Genomic DNA, 20637 nt, shown 5'->3' with positions numbered 1-20637 from the left:
CCTGCCTCAGCCTTCCAAGTCACTGGGGTTACAGGCATGCACCACCATGCCTCTGGGCACTATATTTTGAATATTAGTTTGGATCCTGGTTTCCTGAAAGCTCCAGATGCTTACTGGTGTGCATTGAAGGATTAGGGTGTGTTCCAGTCTCCCTCTTCCAGCTTTGGGGGTACCTGTCTTCCCAGGCCTTCTCCCCGGGCTGCTTATTCTCTCTGAGCTTTCTAGCACTGGTCACTTCCACTGCTTCAGCACTGGATGGTGTCCAGGTTGGGGTTTGTAGGAGTCTGCGATTGGTGTGTCGTCACTGTTTCCATATTAGAAGGCATGACTGTCCATCCAACTTGGAGTGTCTGTGGGGAGACAGTCACCTGGGATCTTACCTAGCCGCCATGTAGCTCCCCCTCTTCTTAATTCTCCTGTTATCCCTTAGGGTCACCCCTTCTGAAAACCACCTGCCCCTGGCCCATCATTACATCCACGTCCTTGGGTTTTTTACTTGGTGATTTGCAAGAGTTCCCCGTCTCTCCTAGAGAGGCTCCTTCTCACACAGCGCTCTCCTGGGAGCTGCTGTGATTGCCTATCTGGGGCGAAGGGACCTGTGCGGTCACCACCTCTTCCAACTCTCATTCTCTAGTCAGGGCTCAGAAATGGGCAGAAACACGATCAAAGGGAAAGGACCCTTTTCTTTCCTCCCCTCTGACGGCTTTGCCTGAGGACCGAGGTCCGAGGAGACGGGTAACAAGGGGCAACGCAGCTCCTCTTCTCTGGGGCGCTAACCTGCCGTGTCAATTTGAGTTGATAAGCGGTTGGAAGGCCTAATTGGGTCAGAAGACCCTGAGATGGCTGGCGCAGAGGCCCACTCAGTCACCCACGTTCCCGGGGCCGGCAGGGCGCAGGGCAGTGCCTGTTCATCACATGTGCTGTGCAGTGGCTGCTGCATTTCCTGCCAGTGTCTGCCCAGGCTGGGAGGTGAGGTGACTCTAATCCAGTGACGCTGAGTCACTGAGGGTCCTTCAGAGAGAGCAGAGCCCTGCCCAACACGGAGTGGAAGACATTCTATCACAGTGGCTTTTAATGTCCCTCCCAGCCTTTGCTGGCAGAATGGCCTCTGGGGCCCTCCCATCCTAACCTCGTTATGGGTGCCATCCCCAGACAGATGTGCCCTTGACTCTTCTTAGACTTCCTCCTCCTGACCTCTGGCCCATTTTGCCTAAAGGACACAGAATTCAAAGCCAGTCTTGCTGTGGGCAAGATAGGGCTTCACTAAGTTGCTTAGGGTCTTGCTAAAGTTGCTGAGCCTGGCCTCAAACTTGCGATTCTCCTGCCTCAGCCTCCAGAACTGGAAATACAGCTTGCACCACTACACCTGGCTGGGGTCTATTTTTAACATGTGGCTCAGGTGATTGTCACTATCAAGCCCATTTGAGAAACCCTACGTTAGGGGCACGTGGTGAAGTAAGTGTAGGCCTTCTGGAAGGAGCGACAGCAGCCCTGGGTTCAGGAGTCTAGTCCCCGGACCTCTCTAGCTCCGTCTCTCTCTTGCTGTGTGTGGTTAAGCAAGTCCCTTGACCTCTTTGAACTTGATTTCTTCATGTAGAAATAAAGATATTGGGCCAGACCTCTTACAGTCCTTACATTTCATGAATTGTTTTCTATAAGTCATTAGTAAAGTAAGCAAGTATGACACATGGTTTGTGCCCCAAAAGCAACTTCTCCCCCAAGTACTCCTTTATTTTAAAATGTATTCGGTGGGAGAAACCTGACCAGCCCCTCTGCTCTCTTACTCCTGAGTGGTAGATTCTCTCCTAGCTATTTTAAGTTACAGATGCAGTCTCAACTTGGAGATTAGAACACCAGTCCTGAGTAATAATCAGCACCCTCCAGTCTTCTCCCTTCTTTGGGTCTGGCTCTGCTTAAGGCTGGAAGTGGCTGGGGAGGAGGTGACACAGGTCCCTCTGCTGTCTGACACTACCCCCACCCCACCCCCCACTTTCTCTCCCTAACTGCACTAGTTTTACGACCTGCCAGGATAGAAATCGTGGGGTTCTGATACTGAGAGCTGGAAAGACCTTAAAACTGGCCCTTGCTCTTGTGAATGGGGCGGGGTGGGGTGCCCCCTGAGATTCCCTGTTGTGCCCCTCTCTCCTACAGTTCCCTTAACCCATGCAAACACCCCGTCTCCATTCGCAGGTCCCTGGCAGCTTTTGCTCAGCCCCAGGTATATGGGGACTGCCTTCAGCCTCTTCTGCTGGGATTTCTGATGACTGGTCCCACTGGGTGGGATGTCGGTCACCCCGGGGCCAGCCCTGGTCCTCCTCCCTCGTTGGAGGGAGGGATTCACAACTCAGCAGCAGCTCTGCCTGGAAAGTCTTCCTCCCCAGTTATTCACCAGATGAATGACCCACCTGCATTTTATGGGGGACAGAGGTGGGTTTGTGGATCCTGAAACAGATGTTCTTACATTCCACTGCGCAGCTTGCACACCGCCAGTGCTCAGGGTCTTCTGACGTCACTCACGACTGGGTAGAAAGAGCCCTGCTGTAACCTCCACGCACACGGGACCTGCGTTCCCAGCAGTGAGAGCCTCCTAGGGAAAGGAGGCCAGGGTGCGGGACCGGGAGGCCTGGATGGGAAGGACTGAGGCCGCTCTGCAGGTGGCCGGCTGCCTCCACAGCGGCTCCCAAAGCTCCACTCCTGGCACCTGCTGGCCACAGGCACGCCAGTCCTTGAGGCACCATGTCTATCCTCTGGCCTCCAGCTTCTGGCCAAGGTGTGAGGGGTCCAGACAGCAGCATAGAGGGAAGGAAATGATGATGGGACCTGATACCACCTTACAAGTCTCCCCAGGTTCTCAGAGGCCAAGGCAACTACGGGGGACAAGAAGCAAAGCCCTTGGGAGACTTCCACCTAGGGTCAGGTCATGACCTAGTGCTCCAGCCTGTCTGTCCCCCCAGCCTCTATGTCCAGCCTCCACTGACCTTCCTCTTTCTTCTCTGGCAGGGACTGATGCCCTTGGCCATGAGGAACCCCCAACCATTATTTGCACAGGTGCAGCCTGTGTGACTGAGCCACCGCTGCTCCAGCTGTTTCACGTAAGTGAAGGCACAAGCCAACCCTCTACCCCCACAGACAGGTGTCGGGGACCTGAGTGTCCCCAGGAAGCTGGATGGAGAGGGAGCTTCAGAAAGTCTTGGTCCTGGACATGGTCCCCACTGAGTCATTGTGCCCCAGACCTGCCAGGACTTGGGCAGAAACACAGGGATCCTGCTCCTTCTCACAAAGCTCCCCAAGAAGCAGCTGGCTTGATGGAAGCCCACAGCCTGACCCTGGCATCCTGGCTCAGACACTTGCCGTCCTGTGACCTAGGCTGCCCCTCCTGCATTGTGGGGTTTTTGTGAGATTTTCAGGGATGTGTATTAGTTACAACAAACCTAGCAGCTTAAAACAACACACACTGATTATCTGAGTTTCTCTGGGTCAGGAATCCCCGGCATGATGACCTGGGTCTGCTGCATCCTGGTCTGTCACAAGTCCTCAGCAGCCCTCGGCGTGAGCATGCAGGGAAACAGGGCAGGATAAAGTGATGATGTAGTGAAATCACATAAATTCTCTCTGGCCAGAGGTTCATCTTTCCCCCACTAGGTGCCTCAGTGAATCCCCAAAGCCTGGCCCACTATGCATCTGGGCAAAGTCAAATTGATCTTGAACAGTTTGCAGATGGGATTAAGCTGAGAGTTGCAATTTTCTGCCCCCTGGTGGAAAATTGAAGTAATAACTGCCAGGCCTGTGACGTGCTACACAGTGAAATGATCTTCCCACTCTTCTGCACAGGATGCATGATGCTGGGGGGTGAGGGGTATAGGAAGCAATCCAAGACACAACCCCTGAGTGCAAAGGACTGGCAGTTTAGTGGAGGAGTCAAGATATCCCCACGCTAAAAGTCCACTAGCATCCCCTGAGGCAGAATTTGAAGAAGGAACATGGAAAGAGGCATTGCAGTGGAGTCCAGAACTGAGAGAGCAGGGATGGGGAAGATGAGGAAGGCTTCTCCAGCCTTGAAGGATGGGCGGGATTTGAACAGGTGGAGATGATGCGCTTCTCCACTGAAAGCCCCTAGGGAACCCCCTTCATCTCCACAATGGTAAGTCCCAATTTTGTGCCTTGCCTATAGTCTCTCCAGCTACACGCCTACCCTTACACTTCTGGAACCCTACTATCCCAAAGTCCAGGTGCTTCTCGCCTCTGGACTCTTCTTTCTTCCCTGTCCACCTGTCTCCCACTCATCAGCTCGTGGGATTCAAACATGACCTTTTATGGCACACCTCCCCACTACGCAGTTGCCCTTCTGATGTCCCCAGGCCCCGGGACTGTGATGTGGCTGCCTGTCTCACTCCATGTCATAGGATGTGCTGAGTGTCTTCATCACTAAGCTATAAGCTTCCTAGGAACCGGGGCTACCTGACAGGGCCGGGGTGCCACGTCGGGGAACTGGAGGGAAAGGTGAATTGGTAATGACGCATGGCGGGGAGGGGAGGGCAGAGGCCTTGAAGCTCTTCACGAAAGTGTGTGCCCAGATAAATGTATACTGCAGACAGCGTGATGTAGGGAAGGCGCTGGAGCCACAGAGGGGAAGGGGGGCCTGGTGGGAAGAAGAAAACCCGTTAGGAAAGCCGTCGCGTCAGTGCGGGCCTGAGATGCAGGGCCCTAACTCAGTGCAGTGGAGAGCAGAAGGCCGGGAAAGGCCAAAGAAGAGCCTAAGGATTTTAAAGTCTGAGTGTCTAGGGGCACATCCTATGGCCTGATCACACTAATGTACAACTGAACCCCCTGAGACCTTGTCAAGAGGCAGACTCTGGCTCTTAGGCCTCTGGTGGGACCACGTGTCCAGCCAGCTCCTCCAGGATGCCCAGGCCTGGTCCACAGACCACAGGCAGCAGTGAGGCTGCTCAGCACCCCTCAGTGAATTGAGAACAGTGCTACTGTGAGGAAGGAGCCCCCCAGAGCAGAGTGGAGGGCCGGAGGTGTCTTGGAATGGACGAAAAGGTGCCTCTTCCTCCTGGTGAACACACGGGATGCCCAGCTTGGTGAGCAGAGTGCTGGTGAGGTCTGTCCCCCACTTGAGGAATGAACAGCCTGCCACGCCCTTCAGAGAAGCCCTGGTGGGACACCCCGAGACGACACTCAGAGATGGGGCGCCTGTGTGGAGAGCAGAGTGATGGCTTTAGCCTGTCCTAATTGAGTTTGAGGTGACAGTGGGGCTATCCAAGTGAAATGGACATCTAGTGGCAGTTGGAGACTCACCTGGAGTCCTGCATTGGGCTCTGTGGGCTTGCTGATGAGAGAACGAGAGCAGGTGGGGATGAGGGACTAGCTCACCCTCGGGGCCTTCTGCAACGGGTGACACTCTTCTCCCAACATCTCTGTCCCTTTTTTGTCTTGCAGGTCACGGTTCCCTTTACTGAACGTAAGTGCTTACAGTCATTCTTCCATCCTCCAGACACCAAGTCCCCACTGGCCAGTTCCCTGGGAGGCCTGGACAGCCCCTCACTGAAGCTTGCCTCCCTCCTGTACATTGGCAGGACCAGTCTCCCCGGCCTGGACACAGCCTTCCAGGAGCCTGGGCGTGGCCCACCCACTCCCCCTGGTCTCACCTCGCCTTGTTTACCATGAACTGAAGGCGAGGAGAGATACCCCCAAAAGGAATGTGGGCTTGAGCAAGGGAAGAGCCAGGACCATCTGTGTTTGTACCCAGGAGAGCAGCATGGCCTTGGGGGGAAATGGACTGGGCAGAATCCCAGCCGATCCATCAGGCCTCAGCTCCTCCTGTATGGAACAGGGATAGTTAGTGACCACCCCAAACTGTCCCTGTGAGCAATGAAGGCCTCCGTGGCCAGAGCCTCAGCCCCCTACAGAGGCCGGTATTCTATTATTCTGTGTCTTGGAACCATGGGGACAGGGAGGTCAAGAAGGAGGTAGGGAGAGAGGAATGGGGGCAAGAGGACTGCGGAGGAAACAAAAAGAACCTGTGACATTGGAAACGGGGAGCAGAATTAGCACCCGCCTCCTCCCTGGAGTCCGTGGGGTAATGCTACAGTGATGGAAGCTGTCCCCACGAGCTCTTCTAGAGGCCAGTCCTCTACTCAGGCACCCACCTGCATCACTAGCTCATTTTATCTCACAGGGAGCAACAGCTCTCACTCACCCCAGCTCAGGCTGGCCCCAGCCCCAGCCCCTGCCAATCTTCAGGCCCCGGGGTGCTGAGGCCCTCCCAGCTTCTGGTGCCCTCAGGTCCCCTGCGTCTCACCCTCTACACACGTCTTTGCAGAGTTGGATGGGGCATCGGGCGGATGACCGCGGGAACGGTCGTGATCACTGGCGGAATCCTAGCTACGGTGATCCTCCTCTGCATCATCGCCGTCCTGTGCTACTGTAGGCTCCAGGTCAGTCCCCTGGGCCTGCGGCTGGAGGCTGCCCGGCCACCGGCAAACCACTTCATTATGGGGGCAGAAAACTGGAAGCCCACTTTGGGCCCAACAAAGCCCAAAGCCATGGAGTGTAGGAGACCTAAGTCCAGGAGGCCGGGAGCTGTGGGTGGTCAGAAGGGAGCCACGCACCACCCTCTGCACCCTTCAGGCACCCAGGGAGTGGCCAGGACATACTGGGTCATCACATTCACCTGAGGTTTCGGGAGTGGTGGGAAAGCCACCCTTCGGGGTATACTCTGAGAGCTGCTACTGGAAAGCCCTCAGCCCTGCCTTCCACATGACATGTGTGTCCTTCTCTCTGCCCCCCTCAACCGTAGCCTGGAGTTACTACACTGAGCAACAGGGAGAGAAAAGGCAAGGTGTGCAGGGGGCGGGCGTGCACCACCTCTCAGCCGTCTCTGTCCCCTCCCCACAGTATTACTGCTGCAAGAAGAGCACAGCTGAAGATGCAGACCAGGAGGAGGACGAAGAGGAGGAGCATGGCCTTCCCGCCCACCCCAGGGGCCCCACCTGCAATGCCTGCAGCTCCCGAGCTCTGGACGGCAGAGGCAGCCTGGCACCTCTCACCGGCGAGCCCTGCAGCCAGCCGTGCGGGGTGGCCGCCGGCCACTGCACCACCTGCTCCCCTTACCACACCCCCTTCTACATACGGACAGCTGACATGGTGCCCAACGGGGGTGGAGGCGAGAGGCTCTCCTTTGCTCCAGTTTGCTACAAGGAAGGGGGACCCCCATCCCTCAAACTGGCAGCGCCCCAGAGTTACCCGGTGACCTGGCCAGGCTCTGGGCGTGAGGCCTTCACCAATCCAAGGGCTATTAGCACAGACGTGTGACCCCGTCCACCCCAGCCAGCACACACACCAACGCTGCCGCCCGGAGGGGCAGAGGAGGCGGCCAGTGGCCCTCCAGCAGCCCCACGAAGACTCCTCGTTTCTTTGGCCTTTCTTGCTCCACAGCGGAGGGCTCGCCAGGTTGAGCTGTTGAGAACCAGGGCAGGCCTGGCTCCCGCCCGCCCCGTGGCTCACAGGTTGGGGCCCATCTGATAGGCTGGCCTTGCCACTCCCCCAGTTTCTGTCTGACTCCCCTCTGACCGCCCCCTGCATCACCACAACCCCTTCCAGGACCCCCAAGCCCCGGCTCTGCTGGCTGGGCAAAGGAGCCCCAGGGAACACGGCTCTAGGGGCCTCCAGAGCCTGTGGGAGATGAAGCGGCCATGTCCAGAGGAAAGGGGGACAGAGGGCAAGGAGAGAAGTGAGGACTGGACACCCAGAAGTTGGGGAGGGCAGGGAAGGTGAGGCCTGCATGCTGGGGTCAGCCAGGAGCTCGTTCACAGTCCAGTTTTCTACCTTGGGGGCCAGGCTAGTACTGTCCCTGGAGCGGCTCTGCTGGGCTTGTGGATTACTGAACATCCCACACCTGCCTCTGCACCGCCACCCCACGGAACACCGAGCTGACCTTAAAGGTCGTGGCATGGGTTAGGTAGGGTCTGCATTGAATATCCCTGTCCAATCCCCTCCCCCACCGCATCCTTTCTCTGCCTTAGGAACCAGCTGCCCCCTACTGGAGAAGCTTTTTCAAGTTGTTACTAGAGTTCTAGAAGCTTAGCTCTGAGATCTCTCTGGTCCTCCCAGGCCCTGGTCCACCTCGCTTAGTGCCACGCATGGCCACAGTGCTGTGGGGAGGTGTGCGTTCCTTTCCTCAGGTGCACACGCACCAGTCACCACCAGCAGGCACTGAGGGCTTTGTCACAGTCAGTAATAGCTGCACAGGACAAGCGACCAGGGACACCAATGAGCAAGAAAAGCAGCAAGGACAGAGGTGATATTTTAAGATTGTTTTTTAGTTCTAGATGAACACAATACCTTTATTTTATTTATTTATTTTTATGTGTGGCTGAGGATCAAACCCAGTGCCTCACACGTGCCAGGCAAGCGCTCCACCACTGAGCCCCAGCCCCAGCCCCCAGGAGGTGATTGGGGGGCCAGTCCCTATGGCAACCAGACAGAAGGTCCAGGAAGAGCCTGGAGTCCGTGGGGCAATGCTGCAGTGACTGAAGCTGCTCCCACAAGCTCCTCCAGAAGCCAGGTACTCCACTTGGGCATCCACCCGTGTCACCAGATCATTTTGTCCCACAGGGAGCAACAGCTCTCCACTAGAGGGCTCCTGAGGATCAGGTGTGTCTTGGCAATTGACTTTTGTGCTTGCTGCCCTCTTTGGCCACCCCACTCTCCGGTCTCCTGCTGGTGGGACATTTATTGCTGTTTCACTCTAGTCCCAAGTTCAAGTCCTGCTTACAACCCTGCAGTGGCCTTATGCTTTTTCAGTCATATATCTGATGCAATTTCCAGTAGCTTCTGCATTAAAAGGTGGCTGTCCCTGCTTCTAAGGGCATAGCTAACCCCTGCCCACTCCTGAGTCGCTGAATGTTACAGATGGCGGCACAGGGATGAGGCTGGCCTCTCTGCTGAAATCCTAGTATTCGACACGGGTAGGTACAGTGGAGGGAGTGGGAAGGGGGACGCCCACCTCACGTCTCAACCTGGAATCCAAGCACACTGGGTTGAGAAGCAGAAGACCTGGGCTCTGGCCCCATTTTGGTCACTCACTGGCTCTAGGACCAGTCACTTCTCTGAGACTCTATTTTCTCCAGGAAGACGAGGGTGACGTCTAAGGGCCCCCTAGTGCTGTATGAAGTGAGGACTTCCTAAAAACAGGTGCAGCCTGGCTATTCCCTCTCGCCCTCCTCCTCCTGACGGGGGATGGATATGCTCCCAGCTGTCTGATCCTGTGTACAGGGATGCTGGCTGAATTCTAACTGTCAGACAGACATGTCCAGCTCTAGGTGGGTCAAGGAGATTTGTCTCCCAGTGCAGGGAACAGCGTTGATACCTTTCCTGGGCGAATGTAACCCTGTGATGAGCTGCTGGGCCTGGCCGCCCTCCCAGCTTCCTGAGGACCAGCCCCGGTGCCTTGCGCCCCTTCAGTTCCACAGCCGATGACCCCAGGGCCACAGCCTTCCTCACCAAAAATAACAACTCCATCGTTGCACCTCCTGCCTTGGAAGAATCAGCACAACCCAGCTAACCACCACCCGCTTCTTGCCCCTGATCTGTTGGGGTCCCTGAGGACAAAGCATCCCACAGCATTGTCTCCTCCGGCAGCTGTCCCAACCTAACTGCTCTTAACCCAAGTCAGAATCTAGGTCTGGGGTGTTAGAAGGCAGGCCACTGCCCTCCCCACGCAGCCCTCACTGCTCAGAGCCCAGGCTCCAAACCAGGCTCAGGCTCGCTTGCCCCGCCGTAGCTGCCGGGCCTTGTGCTGGTCAGCTTTTCGTCATTGTGACCAATGATACTTGATCAGAACTTAGAGGAGGAAAAGCTTATTTGGGCTCCATCAGAGGTCTCAGTCCATGGTCAGTGGGCTCCATTGCTTATGGTGGAAGGGTGTGGCAGAGGGAAGCAGAGCCAGGGAGAGAGAAGGGGCCAGGGACAGAAGAAGCCCCCGAGGCCACATTCCCAGTGACCTACATCTTCCAGCCACGCTCCACCTGCCTATAGTTCTCACCAGTTCCCAGAAAATCCATTCAAACTATTAATCTATCAAATCATTAATCCACGGATGAGTCCTGAGCCCCCAGGACCCAATCATTGCCTAAAAGCCCACCCCGGGACCTTGCTGCGCTGGGGAGCCTGCCTTCCACGCAGGATGCTGCGGAGATGTTCCAGGCCCAGCCGGTAACAGGCCTGCCCTGTGGAGGAGGAAGCTCACCCCACTCGGCCACACTGTCCTGTTAGCTGTGGCGTCTACTACGGGACACTATTTATACACTCTTCAAACTGAACCCTGAACAGGAAGAGAAGGAGGCGGGCCCAGTCTTCTCCGCCATCTTTCTCGGCCTCCACTTCACTACTCCTGCAGATTTCTTGTCTTGCATCTTTGATAACTTGGAGTCACAACCAAGTGAATGTCAAAATAAATGAGAAATTTGAAATAGAAACTCCACAGGGTTCTCCATTCTTCTCCCGGGGAAGGGGCAACTGGGCATGGATTTTAGAGGGAACTCTCCATTTCAACACCCAGAAGGTCCGTTTCCTCTCCTCTACTGCTCACATGTGAATGAGGCCTCACCTGCTTCAGGCAGCCCCTCCTGGGCTCAGCTGGAGTTCACATCCAGGGAGGATTGATTGCTTTGGGGGAGAGGGATTGTGCTAGCTGCAACCCAGGCTGAGAGGTTCTGCCTGTGATGCTGAGCCTCACTGGCCACAGCCAAGTGGGTTGGACAGAGATGACAAAACAGGAGCCTTATAGAGTAGTGATGGGAAACAACTTTGTATGCAAAAAAGAGAACACGGGTATGAAGCCAGAGTGTGTCTGCATCTGTGTAAGAGGCTCTTGCTCCACCTCAGGGTCATGGCAGCCATGACTTGAGCCAGGTGGGCAGCAGGCACCCTGGCCTGAGCAATCCGCACCTGCAGCAGGCCTTCCTGAGCATTGGGAGCACAACTTTACCCCAGCGCAGGGAACGCTGGCTGCAGCTCTGTCACCACAGTCCTCTGGGAACACAAACCAGGCCCTGAGGCAGATCTTATCATGGCACCTGTCCCATCCTCAAGCCACCTTCTCTGCCCCCACAGAGCAGCCAACACCTCCCACCCACCCACACCTGGCACCCTGGTGAGGCAGGGCCACCCCAGGCACATTGGCTTGGCTGGGGCTTGGTGGCAGGGCCACATCCCTGGCCCTGCTTCTCCCTGCATCCCTTGACCTCTCTCAGCCTCAGGGAGGGAAGACGAGGGAGGCAGAAGCAGTGCTGAAGGCCGCAGGCCCCACGCCCTGATAGCCCTGGGTCTCTCGAGACCACCAGTCCCGTAAGTCACATCAAGCCAACCTGGGTCCTCAATCCTATGCTGTCCCCCGACCCTGGGTTTCAGCAGGGACTCTAGACCCAGTGTTCTACACCCGAGTGCCATGCAGGAGAGGAAGTCCCCAAACCATGATGTCCAATGCTGGGCACTTCCAGGACGGCACAGCAGCTAGGAGGGGCAAAACCAGGACTCCCCTCCAGAGTGCTGTGTGACCAGAAAGGAAGCAGCCGCCCACCCTGACCCTCAGGCGCAGCTCTGTCACCACCGTCCTCTGGGAACAGCAACCACACCTTGAGGCAAATCTTACCATGGCACCCGTCCCATCCTCAAGTCACCTTTAAGCTGCTCCCCACCCTCCCCCGATGTCTGTACCCTCTCTACCCCAGTCCCCATTCCAGTGACCACCACTCCTCTGTCACCTGTCTGCTCCCTCTGTGGAGAACCAGGGAGTACGTGATCTCCCAGAACACACTGCATGCACGTGTGTTTCTGGGTGCCCTCCCGGAGAGCAGGGTACTCATGGAATACCCCATCCTCCAGCCCAGCACACAGCACCCTCCAGATGGCATCACAGCCGGTGGGCATTGTGTGGGGACAGCCGAGAGAGGGAATGGAGGGGATCCTGGGTCACAAGGCCATCGTCTCTTTTCTCTCTGGCAGACGCAGCAATCTAAGGGTGGTGGTAGAGGCTGGAATTTGAATGAAAGTTCAGTGTGAATCTTCCTGGGTCCACCACTCACCTCGGGACTTCAGGGATGTTTTGAACTTTTCTGTGTCGGTTTCCTCATCTGGAAAATTGAGATCCTAATGTCTATCGAGTCCACTTTGTGAAATTTAGTGAACTGATGCCTGGCACCTGAGGTCACTATTCCCATTTGTAGGATTCGTAGACAGACTTGTATCTGCACGAGACGGGCAGCAGGCCCACGTGGGGCTTGCTCAGGCTTCGGGGTGGGAGGCTCCTCTGGGCTCCACTCTCTTGTTCCACCTTTACTCATGCTCACACCTTTACTGAGCCCCTCTCCCTGCCCGAGCCAGGCACTGCTAGGACCAACGCCCTGTGCACTTCTGCCTCCCTCTTCGTTTGGACCTCTCCCTCCCCAATGACTCTGTCTGTGACTCTTTGAGTGACCCACGTGCCCATCAGCCTGAAACTGCATTCACCCCAAAGAGCTGAAGGAAGGAGGGGGTTCTCATCTTCCAGCTCAATGCACAGCTCTCAGTTTGGCTGTTCTTCTGGTTTCGCTGGTTCCCAAGTCAGTGCTTGGGTTTGTAAAGCAGATCAATGGGGACAGAGAGGACCTCTAGCCCTTTCCTGTGAGCCTGGATTCCCGTGAGCTTATTCCTGGCTCTGCTGGGCTTCACTTAGAACCTGCTATACTCTCTGGCTTCCCTGCTACAAGAACGGGCCGGGACTCCAGCCGTCTTAGGGGAGAGGGTGGGGGGCAGATACCTGGTAGGGAGGGAGGGGAATGCACTCATGCACCCATGCACCCATGCACCCATGCAGAACTCCCTGTGCCTTCAGAGTTAGGAAACCAAAGGAGGGCCACCTGGAGGACTGGCCCTGCCATGTGCCAATGGCTGTAAGGGACCGGCTTTCTCTGAATCCTCCCTCCTATTTCACGTCCTGCCAGGCTCCACAGAGAAGGAAACGTCACTACAGCTCTAAGGCTACCCCATGGGCCACAGGCAGCTTCACTCCCCTGACTAACCATCCTGTGATCCCGTAAGCCCCTCCTTCCAACGGACATAAACTTCCTAAGATGTGAAATCAAGGTTCTCTTTCTCTATTCAGCCTCCAAAATGGTGAAGCCAACCTGCATCCCTGCTGTGGCCCTGGTCATCTGACATATTCAGGCCAGTTTTCTAGGTAATTCTTGGTTGCAGGGGGGACGTTGCATCCACAGATTGACTTCAACTGCACAATGAGTTAAGGCAGCTTGACCAGTGCTGGCAGATGGAGTATGGGAATAAGGCACCGCGGAGGAGGCTGGCCAGCAGGATCTGGCCAGCCTACCGAGGTGCCACCAAGCGCCACTAACCACCTGCACACTTCTGCCTCCGTCTCCCTCCTGGGCTGTTGTGGGCACCAGTGGAAGAAGGGCTCACCAGGGCAGCTCCCGTGTGCTTGCCTTTGCCCTGGGCCTGCTCTGAAGGGCAGAAGTGGGCTCTTTTTAGACAGGAAAAAATAAACCCTGTGAGCACATTCCTCGTCATATTGTCACCAGACTTTTTGTTCTGGACGAAACAATGCAAGCTCAAACAGAGGCCTGATCCTCCTCACAAAGTCCCCTGAATCCTTCCCCAAACACTGGGACCCAACCAAAGGGAGAGGTCTTTTCCAAACCACCTATGTATACTGGACCCGTCACAGTGACAGTAACTTAAGGAGCCCACAACTGGGACCTGTGGAGCTGAGTCTCTAACTCGTCCCTGGCAGGGCAGAGTCCTAGACAGGGAGCGAGAGGAAGGCAGGGGAAGGCAGGAAGTTATCTTATTCTTGATGCTAAAGGTCAAGATCACTGAGAGCAACTACATACAGGCTGTGAAAAACTCAACGTTCTCCAAATTTGTGAAAAGGTTGTTTGATGAACATATTCAAATACATTCAGGATAAACATACTTATCATGAATATCCTCAAAGATGACACTTTCTGCTTCTTAACTCCTTTGGTGGGCAGCCCTGGACTCTTCCTGGAGCTTAGGAGATGAACTTCCAACCAGGGTCCCTGCCCCAACCTAGGCAGAAGTCACCCCTCCTTTTGAAAACTCCCCTCCATGGTCCCTGGTGCACCTGGCTCCCTAGTGTGGCTGGTCCTGCCCAAGCCTTGGGGAACCACTTGGTCTCCATACTTCCTTTCTATCCTATCACCAACTGCCCCAGCAGTAGGAGCATGGCTGTCCCTTGCCTGTTGAAAGCCACCGGAGAGTCCCCACAGAAGCAAGTCCCAGCTCCATGGGGCCTCAGTATGGGGACCTCAGCCACAGCCTAGCAGGAGGGGGGATAGGGAGATGGGCCTCCCTGCAGACTCCCAGTGGATGGACAATTCCAAGTTCATCATTTCAGATGCCCAGGATGATTTAACCTGGGCATCAATCCAATGATGGCCAGAGGCTTGGATTGGTTAAATCGTCCTGGGCATCTGAGACTGTCTTCCCCTCCAAGTCTGACCATAAGACACCAGCTCACTCAGTCCTGAGCATGGAAGAGCTCGGGGCTCACTGCAGACCCTCGAGCACCCACCAGGTCTGCATTGCTCCCACCCAACCCCTGGCCCCTTGACCTGGCAGTTTCCCACTGCATGGGAATTCCATCCTCACTCCTAAAACGGGAGCACTGCCCTGGAAGGCTCTGTTCTGGGTGTAAGGAAAAACTGGGAAATTACACCAGAGACCTGCTTCCCCCTCGGAAAGTCCCCTGAGCTCCAGCCACAAACCGCAGGGCTCCGGAATGATTAGAAGGCCCCACGCTCCAAGCCCCAGGCCTCCAGCTACTGAGGTCTCACCACCCCTCCACCTTTACCTCCCCCCACCTGAAGAGGAGTCTGGAGCTGGTGACAAAGGAGAAGGAGCCCCAAAGAAAAAGGAACCGAGAATTTAAAATAACGCAAAGGTCGTAATAGAAATTGTGCCTAAGATAAAGAAAAATGGGAAGAATCCACATCATGATGACGTGGTAATATTTCCTATTGGGGAACAGGGAATGACAAAGGGGCAGAAGCGAAGCTTTTCAAATTATGCCTTGTTATGTTAGTTTGATTTTTTTTTTTTGTCACTCTACATTTCTAAAAGAGTTTTTTTGTTTTGTTTTGTTGGTCACTCTGTTGAGAGCCACAGCCCAAGGGGCCCCAGCAAACTTCCAGCTGCCGGCTGATGATTGGCTCACAGCGCCCCAGCAACATCTAGCTGATTGGCTCCTCTGCGGTGATGCTCATTGGGCTGTTTCCCTGCCCTTTCAGACCACGGAGCTGCTCATTGGGGGACTTTTTTGGCTCCGCCCACATGACCCAGCCAATCGGCCTCAAGAGCAGGAGGATTGTGGGAGGTGGAGAGAAGCTTGTGTGGGAGAGAGAGGCTTGTGGAAAGCCGGTGGTGGCAGTTGAAGCTCTGAGGGTTTTTCCTGAGAGGCTGTTTTGTTTGGCGTGTGTGGTTCTAAAAATAAAGTTAGTTTCTTTTGACAAGTGGCTCCTGATTGTGCCCAGCCAGACTGCGGCACACTCTACATTTTAAAACAGTTTCCCCCCCCCCCTAAGTAAACAAAGGAAAACCGCCACTGAGGGTGCCAGGCGCGCCCTGGCGGGCTCCCGCAGGCGCATGCGCGGGGAAAGCTGCGCTCCTGCCGGGAGAGGCGCCCAGGAGCTGTGAGCGCCACCGGGGACCACAGCGAGTGTCTAGGGTGCTCAGGCTCCACCCTCCAGCCCCGGAGCTGGGACTTGCTGCCCTGGGGCCTCTCCGGTGGCTTCAACAGGCAGGGGGCTGCCAAGCTCCAATTGCCAGAGCCGTTTTCTCCCAACAAGACAAAGCGCTGAAGATCAGCGTGAAAAACAGAGTCGGCAGGACAGGTTCCTACGGTATGATGTCTAAAAATACTTTTGTCGTGGTTAAAGGAAACACTGCAATAGAAAATGTGTGGCTTTTGACCATTTCGAAGGGTACGGTTCCATGGCATGAATTCATTCACAAGGTCGCGAAGCCACCTCCGCGATCTTCCCAAAGCCCCTTCATGGCCCCTAGCGGACCCTCTGGAGCCACTCGTGTTTGGGCTTACCTTTAGCAGGTATGTGCTATTTTTGCATTAAGACAGTTTTAAGGCGGGCTCATCCCGCGCGCCCTGCTGGGAGGACGGGGCTCAGTGAGCCTGAAAAGCTGAGGGCCGCGCTCCTGCTCCCACGGTGAACTCCGCCCAGCGAGAAGTGGCTTCAGCTGCTCCCAAGGTAAAGGAGTTGGAATGCAGCTGAACGGCCTGTCCTGGGGACAGGCGGGATGGGCAGCATGATTTAAAGTGAAAAGGAAGGAGATACCAACAGGGTGGAGGCTGGGAGAGCTACGTGCCTCAGCACTGAGAGGCGCAGGCAAGAGGAGGAGCCGCTGGGAGGCTGCGAAGCTCGCCTAGGCACAGCGGTGGGTGGCATCTCCTCTCCCCTGCCCAGCTTGGCCCACCTGGCCTCCTTTCTCCAACTTGTTGACACATTGAGGTTCTAGACTATGGGATGGACGGCGGAGGCTTCAGGCAGGCCGCTTATGGGTACCCAGGCGAAACCGTCCACTAAAGCCCCCCCCCCCCCCCGCAGGAATGCTTGCCCTGGACCATAAATGGTCCCTAGACTGACAGAGTGAAGCACAGGCCCCAGGAGTGGGGGTAGAGAAAAACCAGGAGCCCACTCCCCGCACCTCCAGACTTTCCACCCTGAGCCCCCCAAGACTGACCCATTTAAATGATCACAAGGTCTACAAACCTGCAGGGATTCAATGAAATTTGTGCACATCTAGTATTCAAATCGGGTCCGTGCAAAACCGTGCAAACCGGCCCCCCGCCAGTTACAAATCACTACGAATTTTCTCTACCATACTCACCCACCGGCATGACTTTCCACTGTCAATTCTGACCCCACAAACCTATCTGCACCTACCCAAGTCCTACCTCTCCTTCAGACCTTCGTGATTGTATGATTTACGCCCATGCAGCGCTTGGAAGTAATCATTCCCTTTTCTGAATGAGCAAAACCACTGATCTCCACCAAACACCTCTCTGACATTCTGGGCTGGATTACTGGTCCTTGTCACCCCCTCATCTTCCACTGCAGGCAGGCCCATCCCGCAAGGGCTGGAGTCACCACCACGTCAGCCCTGGCATCCAGCACAGCACCTTGGGCAATCGGCCCAATGCTGCCCCAGGAGGGAGGAGCCCTTCTCCCTTTCATTAGACTGGGATGTTTTTTGGGGGATCCCCCTAATTTTTGTTGCTATTGTAGTAAAATACACATAAAATTAACCATTTTTAAGTATACAGTTCAGTGAATTCAATCCATTCATAAGGCTGTGCAACTATGGCCAACACCCATCTCCAGAACTCATTTCATCTTGTAAAACTGGAACTCTGCGCCCTCTGTAAACAACAGTGCACATCTTCTGCTCCTCCTTGGGCCCTGGCAACTACCATTCTACTTTCTATCCTGATGATCTTGACTATTCTAAGTACGTCATAAAAGTGCAATCATACAGTATCTGTCTTTTTGTGACTGGCCTAATTCACTTAGCATAAGGCCCTCGGGATTCATCCATGATGTAGCATACGTGAGTTTCCCTCCTTTCAAGCTGACAGTCCCTCATGTATCGCAGGTACTGTACCACGTTTTGCTTATCTATGAACGTCATCCGTGAGGGACACTTGGGTTGTTTTCGCATTTTAGCAACTATAAATAATACTGCTCAGAACATGGGTGTAGAGATAACTCTGAGATCCTATTTTGACCTCTTCTGAGTGTATACCCAGAGGTGGAATTCCTGGGGTATGTGGTAATTGTTTAAACTTTGAAGAATCACCATTCTGTTTTCCACAGCAGTTTTGCCATTTTACAGTCACATCCACTGCCCCAGGGGTCCTATGACTCCACATTCTAAAACTTGTTATTTTCTGATTTTTGATAGTAGCCATCTTGATAGGCGTGAGGCAGATCAAGCCATTCTTAACATTTTTAAAGAGGTAGGAAAGAGGAAGAAATAGAACAGTACAATAATTTAAGGTGAAACAAGAAAAGATTCAAGTTCAGGGATATAAGAAGGTCTTCATTCCTTTTAGGTGTGTCATCTAAAGGGCATTAGGTTATGCTTGAGAAACTGAAGACAGAGGTCTCCTTACACCCAAGCAGAGCCTCTGCCTTGGAACTTTGAAGCTGATTGACTTAGTAATGGCTGTGCAGACCCAGTGGGCCAAGCTGTGCCAGGATGGCTTTCCTCTGTGATGAAATCTTGGACTCTGGCATTATCTGCAAAACTGGGCACATTGCTTTTCCTGTCAGACAGCTTCTGTGGTTCCATGTCGCTAAGTAGACAGGATGACCTCAAATGGTCCTTCTAGCCCTAGGACGCTGTGATGCTAACAGCCAGGGTCCAGTCTGGAGTGTCTTCTTTCTTCCTTTGCTTCCCTAATTGACCTCATTCTTTTCCACTTCTCAAGATTATGAGCCTGTCACCTGCCTATCCTCTGCATGTTGCGCTCATCTCTAGTTGAATTTCATTGTCTTCACCGACTTTGATAAATAGTGATCTAAGGCCCATTCTTAGTAATTTCACTCTTTTTCTCTCTAAACTGAGGACAAAGTCTGGTGGGGAAGAAATGCTGAGGTTAACAGCAGTTTCCTAAAGTAATTATTCCATACCTGGCAGACAGAAGGACTCACCGCCTCCAACCATGGCCAGTCGTAGAAAATCTGAGTTCATCTCCTACACCTGGCTTCCACTGTGTTTTTATTTTAGTCCAGGGAAAGTAAATGCCTGAAGTGTTTAGGATTTCATCTGTGAAAATGTGTGTGATTTTTCTACCCTACACTTCAATCATCTCCTCAAGGGCAGGGCTGGTATTTTTGTTTGTTTTTCTCCAGTGCCTGGAATGATATTTTGCACCTAGCTCAGGTCTTGAATAGTGTTAGTAGAATGAGCAGTTTTGCCTAAATTTGCTCATCTCTAATGGCTACATTCTTAGTGGGTTTTTTCTCCCCATTTAAACCATCTTTTAAGTTCTATTAGGATTTTTTCACATTTTGTAAACATGTATTAAAAGTAAAATGTCAGAATGAATGACAGTAGAGGGGGTAGAGAGAGAAGAGGGGAGGGGAGGGGAGGGGAGGGGAGGGGGGATAGTAGAGGATAGGAAAGGCAGCAGAACACAACAGACACTAGTATGGCAATATGTAAATCAATGGATGTGTAACTGATGTGATTCTGCAATCTGTATATGGGGTAAAAGTGGGAGTTCATAACCCACTTGAATCAAAGTGTGAAATATGATATATCAAGAACTATGTAATGTTTTGAACAACCAACAATAAAAAAATAAAAAGTAAAATGTCAGGCTGGACATCTGGCACACCTATCATCCCAGCTACTCAGGAGGCTGAGGCAAAAGGATCCCAAGTTCAAGGAGCCTGGGCAACTTAATGAGACCCTGTGTCAAAATAAAAAGGGCTGGGGATGTAGTTCAGTGGCAGAGGAACTCTGGGTTCAATCCTCAGTACTGGGGGGAAAAAAAAAAGGTTTTTAATTTAATAATTTTTTTTAAAGAGAGAGAATTTTTAATATTTATTTTTTAGTTTTCGGTGGACACAACATCTTTATTTTTATGTGGTGCTGAGGATTGAACCCAGGGCCCCGTGCATGCCAGGTAAGCACACTACCGCTTGAGCCACATCCTCAGCCCCAAAAGGTTTTTAATTTAAAAACTCAAAAAGTAAAATGGTCAGCTTTGCCACCTCAAAAATTTCATGAGAAGGAAAAATAAACCCAAATCATGTACAATAACATCTATGAAGCAGATCATGAGTCAGATGTATTCAGTGATACACAATGTGAAGGAAAGAAGTACGATATAGGGCTGGGGTTGTGGCTCAGTGGTTGAGCGCTTGCCTAGCAAGTCTGAGGCACTGAGTGTGTGGGTTTAATTCTCAGCACCACATATAAATAAATGAATAAAATAAAGGTCCATCAACATCTAAAAAATTTTTTTAAGTACAGCATAATTTACTAGCTATTATGAAGGGACATTTGGTCATGTGGAAACAATAATCAATGGTTTTGACAGCACGGTAGACAATGAATTCATCTATGCCTCTGCTTTTCTACCTGAGAGGCCAGATCTCAGGTTGAAACCAACAAGTTGAAAATCTGAAGAAACAGAGAATGAAAACTGATAGAAGAATGTTGTGCAATGTCACTGAGAGTAGAATCAATGTGATGAATTAGTAACTACCATGAGCACCCAATATATGTCCACACTGTTCAGAAATGTGTTTGGTAAGCAATCAGAGTCCCCCATTGTGTGAAGGGATTGCTGCCCATCTGCAGAAAGGAAGCAGGGGCACATTCAAATGGCCCCCTTCAGTCAAAAACAAACACGGCAAATAGGAAACTGTGAAACTGACCTGCAGCCTAACTTCACAAGAGGCGTTCAAATATTTTAAAAGGCTGCTAGAGACAAAACAATTACCAAATATTTGCAGATACCTCCACCACCACCGTAGGGCTTGCCAACCAGCAGTCTTGACAATGGACCCAACCTCGTGTGCAGCA

At 53.3% G+C, this 20637-nt stretch overlaps 1 protein-coding gene across 1 annotated transcript; it reads left to right on the top strand.

Annotated features, from left to right (window-relative positions):
- Positions 1-6347: 6347 nt before the first annotated feature.
- On the top strand, positions 6348-7317 carry LOC114092295 (protein FAM163A). The gene is made up of 2 exons (XM_027934878.2): positions 6348-6440; positions 6901-7317. Exons 1-2 carry the CDS (start codon positions 6348-6350, stop codon positions 7315-7317), a joined length of 510 nt encoding a protein of 169 aa, XP_027790679.1.
- Positions 7318-20637: the final 13320 nt, after the last annotated feature.

Source organism: Marmota flaviventris, chromosome 12, assembly GCF_047511675.1.
Source record: "Marmota flaviventris isolate mMarFla1 chromosome 12, mMarFla1.hap1, whole genome shotgun sequence".
NCBI classification, from domain to species: Eukaryota; Metazoa; Chordata; class Mammalia; order Rodentia; family Sciuridae; genus Marmota; species Marmota flaviventris.
This window is presented reverse-complemented; position numbering and strand designations above follow the sequence as displayed.